This window comes from Clupea harengus, chromosome 9, assembly GCF_900700415.2.
Source record: "Clupea harengus chromosome 9, Ch_v2.0.2, whole genome shotgun sequence".
Taxonomy (NCBI): domain Eukaryota; kingdom Metazoa; phylum Chordata; class Actinopteri; order Clupeiformes; family Clupeidae; genus Clupea; species Clupea harengus.
In genome coordinates, this window is record NC_045160.1 from 16,770,623 (window position 1) to 16,793,548 (window position 22,926).

At 41.3% G+C, this 22,926-nt stretch overlaps 2 protein-coding genes across 5 annotated transcripts; one reads left to right on the forward strand and one right to left on the reverse strand.

Annotated features, from left to right (window-relative positions):
* Nucleotides 1-720: 720 nt before the first annotated feature.
* Nucleotides 721-16,104, reverse strand: ppp1r13l (protein phosphatase 1, regulatory subunit 13 like). Of its 4 annotated transcripts, none has more exons than XM_031573672.2 (14): nucleotides 15,841-16,104; nucleotides 10,616-10,657; nucleotides 9,919-9,998; nucleotides 9,502-9,611; nucleotides 8,780-9,332; nucleotides 8,541-8,633; nucleotides 8,240-8,322; nucleotides 6,731-7,046; nucleotides 6,050-6,519; nucleotides 5,282-5,413; nucleotides 4,937-5,070; nucleotides 3,272-3,438; nucleotides 2,504-2,697; nucleotides 721-2,274 (listed from the first exon to the last, which is right to left on the reverse strand). In XM_031573672.2, exons 3-14 carry the CDS (start codon nucleotides 9,953-9,955, stop codon nucleotides 2,239-2,241), a joined length of 2,325 nt encoding a protein of 774 aa, XP_031429532.1. In that variant the 5' UTR covers nucleotides 9,956-9,998; nucleotides 10,616-10,657; nucleotides 15,841-16,104; the 3' UTR covers nucleotides 721-2,238. The 4 variants fall into 4 exon arrangements, with proteins under 4 accessions (XP_031429532.1, XP_031429531.1, XP_031429530.1 ...); XM_031573671.2 differs by having other exon boundaries at nucleotides 10,574-10,657; XM_031573670.2 differs by lacking the exon at nucleotides 10,616-10,657.
* A 316-nt stretch (nucleotides 16,105-16,420) lies between these two features.
* Nucleotides 16,421-18,582, forward strand: opa3 (outer mitochondrial membrane lipid metabolism regulator OPA3). Its single transcript, XM_012824041.3, has 2 exons — nucleotides 16,421-16,604; nucleotides 17,631-18,582. Exons 1-2 carry the CDS (start codon nucleotides 16,463-16,465, stop codon nucleotides 17,960-17,962), a joined length of 474 nt encoding a protein of 157 aa, XP_012679495.1. The 5' UTR covers nucleotides 16,421-16,462; the 3' UTR covers nucleotides 17,963-18,582.
* The last annotated feature ends 4,344 nt before the right edge of the window (nucleotides 18,583-22,926 follow it).

Genomic DNA, 22,926 nt, shown 5'->3' on the forward strand with positions numbered 1-22,926 from the left:
AATTGTTATAACAATCAGCTTGAGCATGCATAATGGTCAACATGGTTGTAAATGATAAAAACATGAACATGAAATAGTTACAGCATTGGCAAAACTCCTTTTTACCACCCCTGAAAACATGGCCATGGGATGAGACAGTCGCAGGGGCGGAAATCCTGGGGGAGGGGGGTCATGACCCCCTGAAAATAGAAGTCTTAATCCCTCCAGCAAAACTTGTTCCAGCCTAACATAGGTCGAGGGGTAGAGAGAAGCACGGAGGCGGATCATAGTATTGCTGGTGGCTACTTTGGAAAGGATAGCTTAGTTCAAACAAAGGATATGTCACACATTTCAGTACTTCGACCACTCAATAGAATAGAACACATTTGAAATCTTAACAAGACTATATTTCGTTCACATTGTTTATATGTTTAATGTATTACGTAACTGGTATTACGTCCCCCTCAGAAATTTGACCCCCCCCCCCCCCAAAAAAAGAAAGTGTGTGTGTGGACCATGTGTGTACTGGGCCCATGTTTGCCTCAGTGCTTCCACCTTCTGGTGAATCTGCTACTAACATTTTTGTACTCTGAAAAATGTTTTGACTTCAGAATTTAAATGTAGGACATTTTCATTTCAAATAACTACATTAACTTTGGTATAAGCCAAACTTTTTAAAGTTATAGGTAAATGTGATCACATGAACCATTATTTGTTGTAGTAGACAATTAAGACTCCATATTACAGTAGGTATTTATTAATCGCTTTGTTCATGTAGTAATACATAACGGATACACACCCAAATGTACATTTAATGAGTCAATATGATTAAAGTTTGTGCAAACATTTACTACTACTATGAGACGGAATATACTGTTTTTAATGTTGGTCTGTTGCTTCCAGATGTCAGTGTTAAATCCTATGATGTTTGCCTGTAACAGCTCAAGGGTGATCTCCTCTCATCCTTTCTGTTGTATGCGTTTTTTTAACAGCTACTAGCTATGGCAAAAGCACACAGAACACAGTTTAAATAGACAATGAAAAAACCCTGCAAAAAGATTAGACTGCAGTTGTGTTTTCCTTTTTAGTACATCCCACAGTTAGGTATGGTAATCTGGCACTCATGGTGGGCTCATTGTTTTCACTCCTGCATTGCTGTGACTGGCCTGCCATGTGTATTTGGATATTGTCAGCTCTAGCTCGCCCCCTTGTGACGGTGTTGGACCAGTGTGCACCATCCCTTGGTTATGCTGTTTTAGGCCTAGGCTGCCAGGGACCTGCCTCTCCTTCCTCCTTCTCTCTCCCCCCCCCCCATCTCTTGATATATGGATATATGGCATGTGTACATGATATACTACATGTGGCTTCAGTCTGCTTACAAACACGTCCCTCTTCTTTCTCCCCTTCAGTAGCACCACTGACTGTGCACGGCTTAAATGTTCTCTTTGGAGCCTTAAGCTAGCAAGCGTCAAAATGCATAAATATGCAAAATAAAGACTATAGATCTCCAACTAGGAGCTAAATGTAACCATCTTATGTCGATTTTTGTCAAATGTTCTAGAAATGTGCGTGCCCCTTAAAGAAAAGGTTCACGATTTACAGTGAATGAACATTATCACTGCACTTGTTCACCATACAAATACACAAAAACAACAACAACAAAAAACTGTTAAAACATCTGAAAAATAAGTCTAAAATGACACTAAACTGACAGATTTCATAACTGGCTGAATTTCTACAGAAGACAATATACTACTTATACCACAGAGACCTCAATGGAAAACACTGGTTTCAGCAGTACAGACGGATCTGAGATCAGCTGATAGAGAGAGGCCCCTGCTCTCTGCTAGTTCTTGATGATCCTGCAATCCTGCAGTTTAGCACATTACCTGCTTCACACACAGCTGAATGTAAGTGTAGTGCCAGTGAAAAAGCCAGTGAAAAGTGAAAATGCCAGTGAATAAGCCTTCCTATTACAGTTGAAGCATGACAAAATATGACTATGAAAAAGCTGCAAGAATGAAGTCCTCAAATGTTCAATGGTACATTTTCTCATGGTGAGTAGGCATGATTGGTTGGATTGTGTGTGTCATAGTTACAAATTACAATAATTCAAATGTATAAAATGGAATACCACACACATATAACTACAGTCATTAGACGCTTGTATCATTTTATATTAATGTCCATTCAAGATAATGTATGGTTTGCCTCAGTGAAAATGCCTCGAAGTCCAAAAAGTGGAGGAGGTGTTGTAGTCTAGCATAGAGTCTTAGGCCGGACCTTTGGGAAAAGCTGAGGGAAATAAAGAGAGAGAAATAAAGATCAAACTTCAGATGAAAAACTGTCTGAAAACAGGAACAGTAAAGACTGCTGCGAGCTTTGCAGTTATTTGTGTAATTTCATGTGCTGTGACATGATTAAGCAAAGGAATGTATAAAGCTGCTAAACCTGCCACCAGGCAGAGGCTGAGAAAGGCGGAGCTCAGACTCTGCGCTTTGTTATCTGTGTGTTCCATCCTTACCCCAAAATAGTTGTTGGGCACAAAGCCCTCTCTGCCACAGAGCGATGCCCACCACCAGTCCACCCCCTCAGGCTTCTGGAGGATGGTTACCATGTCTCCCTCTCTGAAGCTCAGCTCATCGGAGGCCTGCGCTGAGAGGCCCCACAGGGCATACAGCACACCGCTGTTCTCCACACCCATGGCGCTTTCCACGCCTGAGTGGAGTTAGGCACGCACGCACACAGACACACACAGACACACACACACACACACAGACACACACATACACACACACACACACACACAGACACACACACACACACACACACACACACACACACACACACACACACACACACACACACACACACACAGACACACATACACACATTTAGTAAATTGCATGTGAAAAGTTTTTCATGAGTTTGTTTGCCATATATAAATAAGTGTACTGGGAAAGAAAAATGGCTCTGGGTTTGTCCACTAGCACCAGCCAGAGGGCCAGTAATGAGACAGACAGGGCGATTCAAAACAGATTTTGTTGTGATGATCCACAGGGAAGTGTCCCGATATGCCCGATGGCTAGTACACTAATGTATACAAATATACATTAAAAGCCCATTAAAACAACAGCTACTTAAATTTAGCTAAACCACATAATCGGTAGACGCAAAAATAAATACTTAGCTCGTATCATGCATGTTTTACACATGTAAATGCCTTACTCAGGTCATATCATGCTATCTAGCATGTTTAACACATGTAAATGGTGAGTGTGCAGCCCCTCACCTCTGAGGAAGTTCTCACACTCATCATAGCCGTGAGCATAGGGGTCACACTTCTGAGCAGCAGTAGCCTCATCGCTCTCCGTCACTGCCATCACAGCTGCCCCACTCCGCACCAGGTACTCACACAAGGCCTTATCGTTACAGGAGGCTGCACAGTGCAGTGGGGTCCTGTCAGGGCGCACACACACACAAACACAGAGTATACATTCAATACACACCCTCATATCACAGCACAAGGGGATACTATTAACTAAGTGGAGAATAACACAAGTGCACACCACGGATCAAACACTCATAAAACTGTACATCCATGTTACATTTCCAAACAGGAATTCATTTGAAATAATCACCCATGTCTAGTTACTTCGTAGTATAGATGACATCAAGCACTTTTTAAATAACTACTGCAGAAAACACATCATAACACATGTCATTTTAATAGATTAATAATATATGTGAGCAGTTCAACTCAGTACTTCAGACAATTGAAGAACCTGACACATTCATTACTGAAATACAGATTTCTAATCTAGCATGGCCACACAACGTGCATCAACGTTTTGGTATGATATTGTCATGGAAATTTTAGGATTAGGCAAGGTATTGTGGAATGACCCATTTACAAATTCAGTTCTAGACACAGAAAATCCACACACACACACACACACACACACACACACACTTACATTTACAATACATTTACATGTGGCATAATATTCAGTTAATAATCCAACTGATACATTGATTGGAATGAAATTGCCTCAAATCAACACCTTAATTGAAATAAACGACCCCAATCGGTTTGAAAAGGCCTAGTTAAACCTCTCGTTTCAAATGATACGATTATGGACAAACAGCTATATAAACACACAGTCCAAAGAGTCATTCCGAATTCTTTGTTAATGCACATTTGATCGTGAATTTTAATGGTGAATAGAATATTTAAGTTATTTAATTTGGAATGTAAGATCTCCAAAATCTCCCATGTAAATGCAGACATGCACAAAACAAAGTCACGAACCACGTCATTCTTCAACTTGATCCGATATATTACCTTTTTACACGCTTCTATGTATATGGTGCAAAACCTAAAACGACATGAACTGAAGTGATTTCAATGTTTTCTAAATAATGCAAACTAGTTAAAAAATTACACCAATATCAAATATTGTCTAGTTTCTGATTTTCCGAGCCACCGCTAGTACCAAACACAGCACTTCCTCCATGAGCTCCTTCAATATACGCAGGTAAGCTGATTGTTTAGGTCCTTTTAGATCTCAGTTCCACCTTTCATCCCGCTGACTGTGGGATATTTAACTTGACCAGCTGGGTCATTGCATTGGCCTCTCATGTGCAATCCTAGGCTGTTTGAGGCTTACAGGCTTAGTCCATCCCAAAATGAATTATTTGAGATAATTAGCTAAAACAGACCAATTTGTGAAATATGAGCGGGAATGCCTGCAAGTATGGTGGTCAATGGATCATGGTCTGTTAATTTGAACCATTCCAACACTGTCACATCAGGCACACATGCAGTGGGAGATGACAAAACCCCCCAAATATAAGCCTTTTGGTCTTGACACGCACGCACGCCCGCACGCACGCACACACGCACACACACACACACACACACACTCCTTGAATACATTTAGACTGAGAGACTTACCAGCCATGGCTGTCAGGTGCACTAACATTAGCTCCAATCCGTACCAGGAAGTCAACAACTGCATGGTGGCCTCCACAGATGGCATTATGTAGAGCGGTGATGCCCTCGTCATTTGGTTGACTGGGGTTGCTCATCTTCCCAGAGAAGAAAAGGAAAAAAACAGACACACAAACACAAATTCAACAAACATTCTGTTGTGTTACATCTGAATTTGCCCAGAACATCAGTTGAGTCTGCTTGGATGCGTGTGTGTGTGTGTGTGTGTGTGTGTGTGTGTGTGTGTGTGTGTGTGTGTGTGTCTGTGTGCGCGTGTGTGTGCATGCGTGCGTGCGTGTGTATGTGTACCTCTTGCACAGCTCTCTGCACAGTGTCCAGCTCCCCCACCAGAGCACCGTCCAGCAGCAGCACCAGGGGGCTGAGGCGAGCGTGTCGGCCAGAGCTCTTCTGGCTCCTCCGCCTTAAGATGGAGTTCAGACCCTGAGAGGGAGGGAGACAGAGAGAGCTTGTACCAAGACTTTTAGGGTGACAGATGGTGACAGATTGAACACTAGGGGATTCTGTAACTTGTCACTGCAGCTGCTAAAGCGATCACACCTTGCAACTAAAGGCCATTTGGAGCAAGTAACTAGTTAACTTAACTGTCACAGTTTTTCATAGCTGGAACCACTGCCATAGTCTATGAACTCAGAGAACATGGACTGCAAGTTTTGCCTTTATTTACAAAGGTGCTAAAAAATCCTGAAAATGGGAGATGCTTATGCAGTCCTGTGACTAGCACTAAAAGCCCAAGCAACCTAGACCCCCCTGCGGAGTTAGAACAGGTTTACATTCAACACCTCAAATCAGTTTAGACAGAGGAGCTGACAAATTCACCACTAGCAGTTGCTAAAATCTCCCAGTTGTTGGTGGTGATGAATTTAACTACTTTGTCTGGGTTTTCACACTTGTTCAATGTTGCCTGTATCACCCCATGAGAAACCAATGCCAATGACCTTCCTCTACAGAAAGCAAAGCATGCCATACCTTGTTCATTTTTTATTAACTGTAATGTAAGGCAACAGCTGGACCTTAGTGCCAATATTGGTAAGTGTAAAGCCAAGAGCCAGTGGTTACCTTGTTCTCAAGGGTGACTGCTATGTTTGGAACAGGGGCAGTGTTTGATGTGCGGGGGGAAAGGTTTTCCTCTCCATCTGAAGAGCTGCTGTAGTCACTCCCTGGTTCCCCCTTGTTATGGAGGCCCTTCTTGTGGAACAGCTTGTTGATCATCTGCTTATACTGGTTGGGCTGGATGACTAGGCTCTTCCTCAGGGGTTGTGACTGCTCCACTGAGCCGCGGCGCTTCAGTGCTCTGGGGATCTCGCCTCGGATCCGTAACAGCTCCTCCAGGGCGGGTACTGATTGGTCCTGCGGGGCCAGAACAGGCTGCAGGCGTGTGGGACTGAGTGGCCGAGGGGCCCGAACCAAGCTTGAAGTCTCAGGCTCCTGCCCAGCATAATGCACTGGACCATCATATTTGGAATGATAGGCTCCTACCAAAGGGTCCAGGTTTTCCAGTTCAGAGTCCACTTCATATGGTTTCAGCTCTACATAGAGAAAGCAGGTGACGGTCAGTTGTTAATAACTTGGAAAACACCAGTTTCTACTTATTCAGAGTATGGAAGATGTCTGAATAAATTATATAATTAAACCTTGGAATTGTAGCAGGCCCTACATTCTACCCTTAACACTTTTTTACAGACTATGCTAGAAGGACCATGCATGTGTAACTGTTATGTACTGTAATTGTGCCTCTACCTTCCCCATAGTAGGTTCTCTGCTGGAGCTCTTGTGGGTGGTAATGGTGCTGGAAGTCTCTGGTGGGGAGGTGCTGGAAGTAGAAGGCTGGATCCACTTCTGGTCCAGTGACTCTTGGGTAATGGGTCCTGGCAGCAGAATGAGGGTTCTGAAGCCTCATGATGACTGACAGCGGGATAGGCCTATGCTGTCGCATTTTTGGTGTTGAGGGTGGAATGGAGATGCGTGATATGATTGGCTGGTCAGGGGCAACGGATATGTGAGTGTTTCTTGGCAAAGAGCTGTGATGTGACTGCAACTGACGACTGACATGGTCCTACAGAAAGAACAAGATAAGGACAGCAGTGAAGTCGGTCATTTCACAACATGCCAAGGGACAGGACAGCAGTGAACAACATGCCAAGGGACAGGACAGATATGACATTCCTATTAAGGGTGGCGGACTGCCGAAGAGGTGACGATATGGTACTATCATAATATTTGGGCCACGATGTGATATGATTGCGTTTCTTTACATTTTATGCTACAGCAAGTATTGCAATTTGATTCTGCAATATATTAGGATTTATTTCTCCACTATATTACATTTTTTATACTGGGAGTCCTGCAGCCATCTTGGCGCGGTGCGTTTGCCTCTGACTTACTTTCCTGTTTTTACTGAGACGCAAGAGAATGACAAGGTCTTGAGCCATCTTGTGAAGCAATATTATTAGAGTAGACATACTGTATGTACCAAAATCATAATATTAAATAAAGAAATACTGTACTTGGCACTGCTGTATCAATATAATATTGTGCTGAAAAAATATACTACACTGTATACATTTCTACATAGTCATCACACTTCATGGAACATTTAATCAGTTTTCCATGCAGTAAACACCTTGTTTCTTTGATTTTTAGATTTCAATAGGTGTTTGAAAAAAAAAATATATAGGCTATATGCTACCTTTGAATATACATTCATTCAGTGTTTCTGAGGCTACCGACACTAGCAATACACCAATGGCTGCATCAGTGTCATGGATTGGCAGAGATTCGGTATCTTCCAGACACTGCTCTGTGTTTCATATTGTTATATAATCAATATCATGCAATAACTGTGACAACACAACTTCACACATCTTCAACAAACAACAACGTGATTTGCACAAACCTACAAAAATTCTTTGTGAAAGAATGCATATTAGGGCCTGATGCAGAAAACGCAGACAGACTTGCAGAATTTGAGTTAATTAACAGGATCTTTGGTTAGCCGCTGAACAAACTTAGAACAGCCTTTTATGACATAAGGGATAACAGCCTTCAAGGTGTCCCTTTGTAGGGATATATTGAATGAGGCGGATCCAACTTTCAGTTGCGGGAGATAAATGTCAGCTGGCATCTGATTGATATTTAGTGAAAAATTGGCCAAGGGACAGGAACACGAACCAAAAGGCAACAGTAGGTACACAGTGGCTCGGTTACAGGAGCAAACAAACAGAGACCGACAATAGCAGGTTCACACACCTTACTGGATGCAGGGGGAGGGCCGTCCAGGTTGGACTCTCTCCAGTTGCCTTTGGGCAGAGCAGGTCTGCGCCAATCAGTCTCTGAAATGTTAGAGCATGTCAGTGCAGATCGTTACAAAGCTTTGGAAGCATATGATAGTGTTTACGTAAGGATAGATAATGCGTGATGTATAGATAAGAGATACGGTGAGGCTTGAGATAAGCTAACATATTTTGTTAAACTGTTATTCAAGTGCAGGCTAGTTTTACTCTGGGATTTGCTTACCTAGTTTAAGGTAAAAGGACTCAAAACAACTTACGTTCATAAGTATGATTAGGTTTTCTCTCATATGAAACATCTAGGTCTGATTCATTCCAGTTGCCATGGATCTTTGGTCTCTGTGCAGACTCATCTGATGGGAAGAGATAAAGAGAAGGCAAAGTTCTGTTTCACATTTGTACAAAGACGGCAAAAACAGTTATCAACCCTAAAAGATAACACAGATATTGTCATGAGCATATTTAGGAAATGCTCAAGGCAAAGTGAGTGTTTACTCACCTGTTTGTTTAAAGGGCATAAAGTTCCGTGGCAGAGTGCTAGCAGCTGATTGGGCGAAGGGCTGAGGGGAGGGGCTCCTGCGTGGTGATTGACGCCCCATGTGGGTAGGGTCCAAAGAGGGGGTGGGAAGCAGCATCATACCAGGAGACAGATCATATGTAGGAGTTCCAGGATTTGATGAAGGACTGTAAGTCAGAGACCCACAAGGGCTGCGGTCAGAGCTCACTCTACGGGAGGGGGAATGACGCCTCTGGGTGTGGGGGGAATGACGCCTCTGGGTGTGGGGAGAATGGAATGGAGGGGTTAGCTGACCACGGGCATAGCTGGAGGCCGGTTGATCCCGTCGGACCGGAGGGGGGTCCGGCGGGGTAAACCTGTCGGAGATGACCAGGTCCCCAGCCCCTGGCCCAGGCCTGTGGGTGCTAACAGTGGGCATGTAGGCTGAGGAGCTGGCATTGCTGCTGCTGCTCCCTCCTGACCCCTCCTGGTCTGAAGAGAGAGGCAAAGGGCTTCTGCTGTTGATACGGATCCTTTGGTTCGGCTCACTGGACGGCTGGGGAAGAAATAACATTCAATACACGAAGACTAAATCTTAGTGGTCCTTGTTTGAGAAGAGAACAGTAAAATACTATTACAGGGTAACTTTTAAAAGGAGAGTAAGAGTTGTATCAGCTGTTTAATATTGATTTAAAAAAAGACAAAAAGAAATGACAATGTGGTACCTCTGGTGTGTCGTTATTGGGGGCACACTCCTTCATCAGGGAGTCAAATTCACGAGATAGTTCATCAGCAGTGGCAAGTGATGCATTCAATTCTTCATTCATATTCTGGACTATACAAACATAAATATTTTACAGGTTAACAAAACTGGTCATCGTATAAGTCATCAATGTTAAGAGTCTTGTCAGGATTAATGTCTCAGTAATATTTAATGAATTAATGAATATTAAATAAATAATATACTATACATACACACACACACACACACACACAGACACACACACACAAACATACACATACACACAAACATACACATACACCTACATATATATACTATATACATACACATACATACATTCTCAGCTTCCAACACCTGCACAAAACACTGAAATATGGTAAGATATGTGGCAAGCACTCACACAGCATACTGCTGCCATAGCTGGCCTGTGAAGCCATGGCTGTTGATAGTGACCGCTGACCTCTGGTTCCCTCACACCACCTTAGACAGAAAGACTGACATCAATTAACCTGCTGAGAACAGTCACATTGTACTTTCTATCCAGCCTCTAGACTTTCATTACATACAGACACAGATTAGTCTATAAGGCACACAATAGTTGTATTATTGCTACACCTTCTATCATTGCGCCCTTGAGAAAATACTTGCTCTAATCTCTTCTGGAAAGTATGTGTTAGCAGAACTTCAAATGTTCCAATATATTGTATCTATTCAGCTCTCTGATTCATCCACGTGAATTAATCTCTCTGAGGGAGTGTGAAAAGGAGTTTATGGGATGGGTGAGGGGGTGCAGGAACTCTGAGCAAAGGTTCAGGCCATACCCTGTCATCAGATGCCACCTGTTATTGTGTTGACACATTGACTCAGCGCTGAGGGAGACGATGATGCAATTCTACTGTCTACACCCAGATGTCTGAGAGACTGAGTAATAAACTCTCAGGCTTTGTATACGATCATCACTATTTCACAGACTTTCACCATTTGTTAAATCAGATGAATCATCTCATCTGATAGACACGTAATGTCTGAGTGAACTCAAAGGTCAATCTGCTTACCTCACCACCACACAGACACTACATCAGTCCATCTATTCCTACCTAATTCTTTACTTCGTTCATCCAAGTCACTTAAAGATCTATCTGAAAAAGACATAAACCAGGATATGAATCATGATTATTCCAACCCATTTTCTAATGTATTCACATTACTGTGAGCCTTATAGTCTAAAAACAGCCAGATCAATTTCAATGAGCATTACATTATAGTTATATTTATATAGTATAGTTATATATAATATATAGTTATAGCCATGTTATCAATAATAATAATAATACCAAATACCCAAACTATGATTATTTATAAAATATGCCTCATTTAAAGGAACTAATTAGTAAAATGTTGTTTAAAAAGATCAATTTTTAAACGCTTTTTGAATGTACCATGGCTGTTGCTGGAATGGACAGCACTAGGTCATTCCACCACTAAGGTACCATGAACTAAAATAATCTTGCTGTGGAGATGAAATTAAATACCATTCAGTCTGTCTTGGTACGCTGATAAGGTGCATATCTAAAACCGTGTACATTTGAACGTGCTTTCAGTAACCACAAAATAGTAACAAGTTATTACTCAGTTAAAAATGGAGTCTGATTTAGGTAAGAGAGGAGTGTACCTGTGTGTGACACATGAGTGACACCCTGGGCTTGCATTCCACACCCCCCCCAACAGGGAGGCACAGGCCTGGGCCTTATCAGTTGGTTAAATGGAACGCCAACAAACACTACCCTTACTGAGACCACTGAGTCATCAGGTTGTTAATCTCACACCACACCAGCTCTAAATGGAGTGCAAGTTCACCATAGCTTTTCACACAACTACATATTTTAGTAGTTTCCACGAAATGCCTTGTCTCTAATGTGGAAACTTGCCAATTTTATTTTCTCAGAATAGGTAGATTTTAAAATCCCCCAAAATGTGTCTTCCAACACAGTCTAACATATGACTCTGTACAAGTTTGTAAGCTTGTTTAACAAGAAGTGAATCCTCACAAAAATGTGTTCAAACGTTGGGTGGAATGGAATAAACATGATTTGTATTCTGTTCCAATATCTTTCTCTCATATTTATATGGTTTTAAACATTTGCAGGGGTGAGAGTTAAGAGTTGTACTTACTAATTGTTGGATAACTGCATTTGTTTTGTCTTAAATTGCCTAGCCCTAATGTCGTTTTCTTAGGAAGCAAGATTTCAAATACCGATCTGATTTCATTAGCCTACTACTCTATTCATGTCTATCATAAGAAGACAAACTAGTTTCTTTCAGGCGTGCACCTACTTGTGTAAAACCTGCCTGGTTGCAACATATGCGCTGATTTGCCAGTAGGGTTGGGTACCGAGAACCGGTACCAATATGGAACCGGTTCCAATACAACCGGTACCTACCCGGACCGAAATGCAACGCAGATTTCGGTGCTTCATTTCGGTGCCTGAGCCAATTGAACACGGTCGCTAGGCAGATTCTGTGGGGCACATGTAAAACTGCCCCAGCTCCCAATGTAAACTTTGTCCTGTGTCGCTCACGCTCATTGGTGTTTTCATAGCAACAGTCTTATGACAGTGAAGAGCAGGCAAGCACAAACAAAACTAGCCATCAACCTTTTAACAGAGAAAATACCGAAAGGTAAACGGTCAAAAGTGTGGCTGTATTTCGCACAAAAAGATTCAAACATCGCGACGTGCAGCAAATGCAACAAAATAATTGCGTGAAAAGAGGGGAGAAAAGGCAAGTCAACGGCAGATCAGCAACCGAAGACTGAAAAATATACGGAGATGACAGCTAAACTACCAACGGTAGTCTCTTAAAGGGGCAGTACACATTTTCTCGTACTCAGTGTGTTCAAGAAATTTCATGAAATCAATGCAAACAAAAAAATACATTTTTGTATTTATTTGTATTTATTTAAGTATAGTCTAAACTTTTGTTAACAGATCATATCATTTAAGTTTTAAGTTAAAGTGTTTTGTATTTATTTATATATATATAAAATCTACTTTAAACAGTTCATATATTTGGCAATAAAAAAAGCCTTTCTTAAATGTCGTCAATCGTAATTTTTTTAATTTATTTTTTTTTTTTATAAAAGTATCGGTTCCGGCACCGTTTAGGCACCGGTATCGTTTTAAAAGTATCGGTTATGTACCGGTATCGGATAAAAACCAAACGATACCCATCCCTATTTGCCAGTCAAGGAAAGTCTTCCAGTCAGGAGAGTGAGTTTCGATCAATTGAAAGTGTTCCTCCCAGGAGGGGGAGTTTCTATCAATTGAAAGTGTTCCACCCAGGAGAGTGAGAGTCTATCAATAGCTAGTGCTGACCTTGGGAACACACTTACAATTTTCAAGGCCTATCAATGGTGGAAAAGGAGAGCGCTTGTCCTGATCAAAGTGTATTTCTTTTCATTTGTCATTACCTGTCATTATGTCATCAGGCATAGTTTTAGTTGTAGTATTTAATTGAACAAAAAACAAAGAGGAAAACTAGCTAGCTTTGCCATTGCCACACAACAGTCAGTTAGCATCAGGGGCTGCTGTCGCCCCTGGCAGAGAACATTCCACAACTGTCCCGTGACAGTCTCAGACGTCTCTTGACAGTAAGAATGTACTAATTCCATAATGCACATCTTTCTCTTGCTAATTCCATACTCATTCTCTTCCAAAACACTACTTTTTATAACATGTAAAACCCAATTCAGGGATATTTGTGTTTGACTTTAGAAGCTTTAGAAGAAATCATCACACCCTCAGATATCCTGCTTAATCCATCCCAACCAGACCTAATATTGCTTTAGCTCTTGTGCTTTTATATCTTATACTGATTATCCTCATCCCAACTTTCAATAGTGTATGTGCATGTGCCCAGTACCTTGTGTCACTAAAATAAGGCCCCTAACTGCACAACAAATGCTACAAGAAACTTGGAATATAACACAATGTAGCAATGGTAACATTTCTATCAGACAGCTAACAAGGGTTCAAAACCAATGTACTTTGATCTCTGTATTCATTTAAAGAAACTGTAGCAACTCCACCAAACATGATTATGAGTGTCCTCTCCGTAACCTTTCCTAACTTTAACCAGAACTCTAGCCAAAATAATTATTGTTTCCTTTCCCACAGAAGAACACTCTGTAATGCTTAAGTCTTCTTTTGAGAGGCTGACTCCTCCACAGACTGTCCTAAAAATATCCGGTGGATCACACACCCATGCTAAAACTAAAGGCATGCATGCTCAGCCACACACACACACACACACACACACACACTTAACGCCATGCCAAATAACAAAGCTTGGCTTTGGCAGAGCCCCAGAGAAAATTAGGTGTGCTGAGAAAGTTAAATAATTAGGAAGCAAAAAAAAAAAATCATCCTTCTTGGCCAAACAAAACACAAGCAAATGAATCACCTTTTTCCAATAATGCCAAATAAATCCTGTCTCGTGAGTAACTAAACTCTGCACATTTAGCTATGACTTCATTAATTGCATATCAAAAGACTGTTCTGATCACCAGTCCTCCTCGACTTGAATGTGAGGAATCTCTCAGCTATCTCCAACATGACAACTTGATGGCTCCTGATGACTTACATGGAACACAAGCATTCTAATCAGTTTCTGCTTTGAAAATGGAAGGAAGTGCAACCATAAAACAATGTTGTCTATTGCGAATATGCACAGGGAAGAATCCCAATACAACCTAGCTATGTAATATAACAAAATCACATTGTGTGTACTCTTCCATAAACATACAATACAAACCTATATATGTACTGTATGTGTGTGCTGACAATAAAGTAGTAGCCTATAGAGAAAGTGACTTAATAAGGAAGTGCAGTGCACACTGCAGTATAGGTTCAAACAAGGCGAGGAACTATAAATGCTGGGCTGCTCAACTGGTTAGAACAGTCTTAGTCTTATAAAGTCAGCCCGCATGATGATTTAGATGTCTTATACAAAACTCAAACCACGGAAGTGACAAAAGAACATTATTGTCTATAGTTCAAGTTACTCCATAATTTCCTGCATGGAATTAATCATGTTGACAGGCAACACTTTCATTGTTTCAGAGCAGTACATCAGCAAACATCCTTTCAGGAGTAGACCTATCAAAATGTGATACATCATGGCGAGTCTGTGAGCTCCAGATTTGGAACTTCAGGTGGGTAGCCTAAAATTAGGAATTTATAATCTGTGAAAAAAGCACTGTAGAGTGCAATTATTCCTCAGTGTAGAACTAATCAGAATAGTTTTACATTCAACTATATTAAAGTTAATTTACACACGTTTTTCTCTCACGTTTTTCTCCCTGACATAAACACTGTTATTATTTGTGTTATCGATACAGTTCTTGACAAGTATCCTGTTCCACATGGCTGCTACATTGTGGATGTGGATATCTGCTATTCAAAAGCACCACTTTTGGCTCTCAGTATTATGTCATCTCAAAAGCTGTAACTTCTAGGTTACTGTGATTTAACAGTAGGCCAACCCAACAGTAGGCCTATCTATAGGTACGCTTTCAAAACTTTACATTCGATTTTAACATCAATTCAGTGTTGTAGAATGGGAAACGTGTGTTTATGAATGCAATATCAAGGTCTATTTCTATTGTAGGCTGTTTCCTTTGCAATTTGACATGTTTATAAGAAACAACACATTCTGCCATTATGTCAATACGTCGTCGTTGTTCAACACCTACGGACACAATACTTGAGACTATAGTCTCTTACCTCTGCGAGGCTCATGAAATATTTTCATGTGTGGGCCTACGGTGCTAAATTCCATTTTGCACAACCGTATTTTAACTTCATAGCCTAACTCTCACGGAATGCCGAGTCCATCTGAGACAGGCACTGTGTCAACAGGAATTTAGGCCGATTTAGGCACTGTAAAGTAAGTTAAGCTATGCAACAACTTTACCATACATCCCTTAGACAGACGGTGTTTGATAAAGTCCTGCCCAAACTGCACTTTCTACTGGCGAGAGCAAAGAAAGCATCTGATTTTCATTATCCCATTGCATACTCTCCCCAAAACTCCTCCTTCAAGTCTTTGCAAAGGCTGCCTACACCAAAAGAAGTCCCACTTAGAAACTTCGAAACAACTTCTAAATACACAGTCAAACTGCTGAAACCATTTCTCAAACATCTGGTGACGCATGTGTTACCCAACTCGGTTCTTTGTGGACCATTAGGCGAATTGTGCGTACCATAGCCCATGACCTACTTAAGATAGGATAACTGTCTGAAAGTTAAAAAAGAATTCTTACCCTCAGAAATCGTGTCCGCCGCTTAAATAGCTAGTAATCCCGAAGAAAATAGCTACGTATGGTATCTTTGGGAGTTTAACCGTCAGCCGCTCTAACAACACTACGCTGCCATCCACTGAGTTTAGGAATGGCTTTGAACAGCAATGGCCCAGCCCACACATTCTCACCGCAGAAATTTGAGCCAGGTGTTGCACAGCTGGCTCAGGTGAGCGTCGCGCCCACCCCTCCCCCCATTCCAAAGTGCTTTGTCAGGGTACAGCCGACAGAACATATGGTTCAATCACAGATTAATTAGTTTCATCGAAAGAACTGAGAATGACTGCTGGAAAAATATGTAATTGCTAAGATTAGTTTATTTAAGAACACTCGGCTCAGATGAAAAGGTACATTTTTATACTCATTGCATAAACCAACAAATTCCAGAGCATACTATTACCAATGCATACTTATTATTTAGTCTACGGTAGGGACACATATAATAATAGTCCACTGCGTTCGAACACAAGTAGTGTGCTGGGACTACTACGCCATGCATATGCATGACGTAAATATTTATTTTACGTCATCACGTTATTTGACCTCGCGCATGTCCCGCCCCAGCCGGTAAGGTATTTCCGCCAAGATGGTTGTCGGTGCCTTTCCAATCGCTAAATTGCTCTATTTGGGCGTACGGCAGTTGAGCAAGCCTGTGGCGAACAGGATAAAAGCAGGGGCACGGAGAAGCGAGTTTTTCAAGACTTACGTATGTGGCCCCCCAGCACAAAGTAAGTGAATATTTGACAGAGAAACCAGAAAGATATTTGATGACAAGCAATGGTGATGAGTAAGACGGAAGCTAAGCGTTAATGGTACAGCCTATAGAACCAATCGAAATCTTTCGACAGTGCTGACAAACCAATCAGGGTAACGGTCGTGTTTGTGCGACTGACGTATTGGGCTATTCAGTTGAATGATGGGGTTGTGTGCCCAATGATGTCAAATAAAACAACCCAATGAGACTGTACATGGATTGGAGGTGGGAAGCACTTGTCATTGAAGCTCCTGTGCCCTGCCATTGAAAGTGCCTTTCTCCACTTTGTATTGTGATGATCGACCACAGAAAATAGTCTGATGAAATCACGGGTTCAGGTGTTAGTATCGTTGACTTTAGAGGGTTAGCCGTAGCCAACTATCCTCCTTTCGTTCTACTAACGTTAATTGTTCTGGCCAAAAGCTGATTTCCCAAAGAACTTCACTTAAACGCATGCGTTTCTCCTCACAAAAAAAATAACCTTTTCCCAACGTAATACCCATTCTAATATTTTATAAAAAAAATATAGTTGCTAATGGTCAATAGTAACAGGAAAATATGTATTTCGCAATTCGGTTTCGCCAAAGGTTGCTATTTGTGCTCAACTGCCAATCAAAGCACAACCCTCCCTTCCGTGCTCCTGAAGCACCGATAATCAATTGCTGATTGGCTGAGGTAGTTTGTTTCCCGCAGCCAGGACTGTGTACGAACACCAGAGGTTTTTGTGAGCACAAGTATTGGGCTGACAGCTAGAGGAGCATGAGGTGCAATTCGCTGAATTTGATAAAGAGTGTATGGGATTAGAATAGCAGAGTACCTTTTAATATCCTCTCCACATGCTGAATAATTGGCAGTCAGTCATACTATATTTGAAAGGCTTGTAACATATTTAGCCTAACCATCTACCTAGGCCTATCCTTCTATGTTAGATTTCAACTATGTGCATTTACCCAAATGCTATTGTATTTTGTTTAATTTTTTAAACTCCCTTCACCTGCAGTTTACCACTGGGTAGAAATGCGGACCAAGATGAGAATCATGGGATTTCGGGGCTCCGCGATCAAGCCTCTTAATGAGGAGGCAGCAGCTGAACTTGGGGCAGAGCTTCTAGGCGAGACGATTATCTTCTTGATTGGAACAGGCTGCATGATCCTGGAGTACAGCCGTCAGGCTGCTAACTCGCGCCGTAAGGAGGAGGAGCTCAGTGAGACCATCACCAACTTGCAGCAACAGGTGGGAGAGCTGGCACTCACTACAGAGACTCTGGATGCCCAGCTCCGAGAAGTCAATAGGCTGCTTATGGCCCTCCCCTCCCCACAACCCCAGAAGTAATGTCAGAGCCCGTCCTGGCATGGTGGCATGGGACTGATTGAACGTCTGTATGTGGAGAGAGATTGTGCCATAGTACAGTACAGCACTGCCAACCTGGCAGCCTTGTTTAGGTCATGCTGCGCACATCCAAATCTTTAAAAAAAAAAACTAAAAAAAAATCAGTGCCTACCTCTTGACTGGGGTTGAGGGCCAATAATGGATATGGATGGGCTGATTTACACCTGACAAAGCAGCCTAATGTAACAGAATTTGCTGTGGTTTGAGACTATTTATTTTGCTGAGTGTACTCTGCGTGTCCGATCACAAGGGTGATATAGTCAACACAGACCATGTTAATTTCCACCTGGATTTAACTGTAATTTAAAACAAGATTTGTTGAAACATATCATGCTTACCTTGCATTTCATTGAGCTCTATGGAAAATGTGGCATGTGTAATTGACAAAATTATTGTAAATATGTTCCTTGCTGTTGTACAATGATTATTAGCGTGGGGGAAGAGTCCTATCTTGGAACCTGCTTGCTGATCTGTAGATTCCATGGGTTGTGGGCCACATCACATGCATACTTGTATTTGAATTGTAAATATTGATAATAGAATAAATTACACAATAACTCCAACAGAAATGTCTTGTGTTGCCTCCTCCTGATCCCCTCTGGGTGTTGTTTTCATGGCTGAGATGGATTAAAAATATGTTATCCCATACAGACCTTTTTAAAATAAAAACAAATGTAATAGATAATGTAGTGGATATGGAGTTCAAAGAATGACTTTTACAATTTGTTGTAGATTTGCCTCACTTTGTATACACAAACATGATTTGCATGAACACAAAACACTGTCAAACAAACACAATATAGTTGTGATAGTTTGGCATAACTCTATACAAGGGCAGGATGTAGCAAATGTTAGCAGTTTGAAAATGCATTATTGTGCACTTCGTGTAGCTGTGTCAATTGGATTTTCCCTTAACTTATCGCTTGTTGGACAAACAGCAGATGTAAGTAAATATTGGTTATGTCGAAATTAACTGTTACAAATGGTAACCACTAGTCATCCATGGGATGGCAGCAATGTGTTGCCATGGTAATGCTTTCCTTCTGGCACCTGAGCATTATGCTAGCTGACAGGCTAACCTACACTTGCCAGTAACTACTGGTTAGCCAAACATGCTGCTATGGAAGCATAAGTAAGTTCTGTGGTAGGCGAGCTGAGTTAGTCTACTACATCAAGGTAACACATAAAATACACTTACAACTAAAGACGACCACAATTTAAATGTATAAAAGTTGGTTAACTTATATTAATTTATATTTCCCTTTTTCAACATTGCAATGTACACAGTAGTCCATCTGTTTTTAATTATATGTTGCATATGTTGGTTTGTCACAGCATTTAGTGTTCTAAAAATGTTTCAACAGATCGGTGTAGTTGTTCTGTATGCCAGGGTTCCCAGCAATTAGTGCAAGGTGCTGGAGGCATTGACTGGTCACGGAACAGTCTCTGGAGCTCCCTCTAGTGGTACTGGCCAGTATTAGCACATGGTCTCAAGACTGTCCAGTTTGCGCTACAACTGCTGCTGGATAAAAGACAACAAATGTGTAACATTTACAAAACATGCAAGTGAATGTGAAAGCACCCAAAAAAACTACTGCAATGGAATTTTTAACATGGTGATCTCAGGATCTGTGTGATTTACCAGGGAAAATAATCAAAAAAAAAAATCAGAATTGATATGGACTGAAATCTTACAGACCATAACTACACCTATTCATTTTGTGCATACTGTTATATGTCCAGAATGAAATGTGAGTTTTTGAATTACAGGCACCACACCAGTAGTGTTTTTCCTTCCAGTATGATATAATTGTTGAAAAGATGAATGATTCATCAGTGGCTTTTTTCCAGAACATTCCCAGATAGATTTGTCTTGCTGTTATTGGGTCACACAAGGGGCTTACTTTCAAACAATAGGCTACACCAGATGTCTCCAAAGTATCAAATGATTTTGTCAAGACAGGCCTCAATAGTGTAATATATTATACATTAAGCTTAACTACGGTTGAGAATACAGGAAGCCTTTATGGTGCTTGTGTGATGTGTTTGCTTTTGCCTGCCTTTGTGGTCTGTGTACAAACATTAGACCACAGAGGGCCGTGTCCTTGAAGGCCTTTGCCAGCCCAGCAGAAGTGGCTGTCCTGGCAGTTTATAAGCATCACAGCATCCCCCTCACCACATATTTTGCAGTTCGCCTACACACAAGGGCAAAGCAAAACACCTGACAAAACAAAACACACGGTTCGAAGAGAAAAATAAGTACTTACTGAAGCAAACAGTTTCATTGTGTTCCACAATTTCTCCTCTCATATCTCTATTTTTTGTTCAGCGACTTGGGCCTGGATCTGGAGCCCTATGCTTATGTCGATATCTGAGAAGTAGTTACATTAAGCATACACTTCTCCACTTTAATTCTGATGTTTTTACACACAAGAACTGGATGACTGGAGTTTTTTTTTTTTGTCCGTATATAAAAGGTGCTGCATATTTTGCACGAAATCTCTGTGCAGTCATCTGTTTGGAGCCGTGCTACATCCTGCAGGTAACTACTCGCTGGTTCTAACCTTGGCAATTAAAAAATAAATAAAACATATCCACTTAATTAAGAACAAAAGCTACACGTTAAGAAATTACCGACCGATGATTAACATTAACACATTTGACGGACGGCTATTTTACCAGTGATGTATGGAGAATATTCTAATGTTGTAGTAGGTAACTGTGTCCCAGAAATGCCCAAAATGATGGTACGTTAAAGCAATTCTTATTGTAATACACACTGCATTTTTTTTATTTGGGACAGAAGGAAGGGATGGATTGCTTCTGCAGCTGTGTCCGACTTGCACGCTGAGTCTAGTGAGTGTGATAAGTCTGGTGTAAAAGTGGTTTGACCTTGTAGACTTAAGCAAGTCCAAGTTTATAGGTGATAACGGAATCATGATGACCTACAGCAGCAGAACATGCACCTGAAAGAACCAATCCAAAAGCAGGAGACCCAGTTCTAGATAAGAGACAGCCATGCTGTTTGACCTTACACGGCTTACTTGAACTGCATTTGAAATGTTTCCATTGGATTGTGGGCAATTTGGGAATATGTTGATTGTGATGCTCTGATATTTTTGTAACTTGGAAAGTGTCTCCAAAGTCTAATGTATTGTTTTACCCATAAATAAGCAACTAATGCTTGATCCTACAGTGCTAGCAGTGGACATTTTCTGGACCTCGTCCTCCCGAGCTGTAAATGGATGGCTGAGTAGGCTACTAAAGTTGTCCCAGTGCTATGGCTGAGGAATGTGCAATGAAAGTTTCACATTCTGTAGGTACTTTTCAAAAGAAATTGTATCTCAGTGGAAAGAAAAGGCTTTAAAGGTGCTGTATGCAGGACTGGCCAACTGTCTGCTAGCGAGTTCATTTTTTGTAATGCTCCACATTGCAAACAAATTGGGAGCAGCATATCACCAGGTTTGTCCACCCCTAGCTTCTCTCTCTCAGAAGATTTTTGTGATAGACACTTTTAATCGTGTATTTTCCCATTGAAAATGAATTCGGGAATGTCTTGTGTCTCCATCGGCGCGTTTAGGAGGTGTTGTTTGCCCAGCGACGCAGCTCAGGTACATGTCATGGAAATAAGTATCCTTTGTTCAACGGCGCAGTTTAGCTATGTGCCAGACCAGTAATCCCAAACTGGAGTCGACATTTAGATAATTTTCCCTCTAAACTTGCAGCTATAATTGTCAGATGAAGATATCGGCACGCCTGTGGATGGATTAATTAAAGCATGTATTTCATCTGATGATATATTCTCGATAGCTGGAGAACAACTTGGTTAACTCTGGCAAGCTAACGTAAGCTATTCTATGATAACTGCTGTTGTTGTTCCCTTACCAGCACAGTAAGCACACCAACGTAAGTGGCAGCTTGCAAAGATGGTCAACATTAATCCTGCTCATATTTCGCAAAATCAATTACATCACAATTGAATTTGCCTATCACTATTCTGTTGGTTTGTGGTCAGCAAACAGCCCTAATAAGGTTTGTTACATTGCATTCTCCATAACTGACTAGTTCTGTTACTTCCTTGCATGCTAGAAAGCCAATTTAGCTTAGAATGGATGAGGGCAATGTGTAAATGTTCACCGTGCAGCTGCTAGTGATTTTAAAGCAGTGGCGACTCCTAGAGGACGCCAGGGGAAGCCCGGCCTCCTCAGAAGGCGTGAAACGTGAGACGTGAAAATCTCTATAACAACACGGGAAATACATTTGAATGACATGTGATTATATTCCAATATTAATTAAGTGACTGACATTATATTTTATGGTGACAGGAAAGCTTTTTAATGTCATATTGTTTCTTGCGTAACTGTACCCTATTTCAGGCCGCCAAGAGCTGCCAGACTGGGTACCCACTTACCATCTCTTACTATTTTGTTTTTGAAAAATTAGCCAATCACTGTTAAGTTTTATACGGCGCTGACTGGATGAGAAAGAAGTGTCCATTGCATGTGTTGAGGAGGCCCTGGAATGTTTGGCGGCTATGAAAACGTACAGTAAATTGTCAGAGGGCGGGAAAGGGACTTCAACCTGCCGCTATCTTCTCTCACCAATCAGATCAGAAATGCAAATAGTGGCTGTTTAATATGAGCAGCTAATAAACTCATTTTCAACCAGGGAGTGAGTAGTGGGTCAGAGATCATTGTCGTAGTAAGCAATGGATGTCAACTTGGATTTTTTTGTTGCAAAACTATTTTGTTAGGTTGCCATTTGAGCAACAGCTAAATATTAAAGAGAAAGGGAGGCCGAAGCAAGTGCAAAAAAAAACAAAAAACAGCAATGAAGTAAGAACTTTTTCTACCCAACACTATGCTAAGACTGCATGGTTAACTGCTAGCACGACACCGGAGTTTATA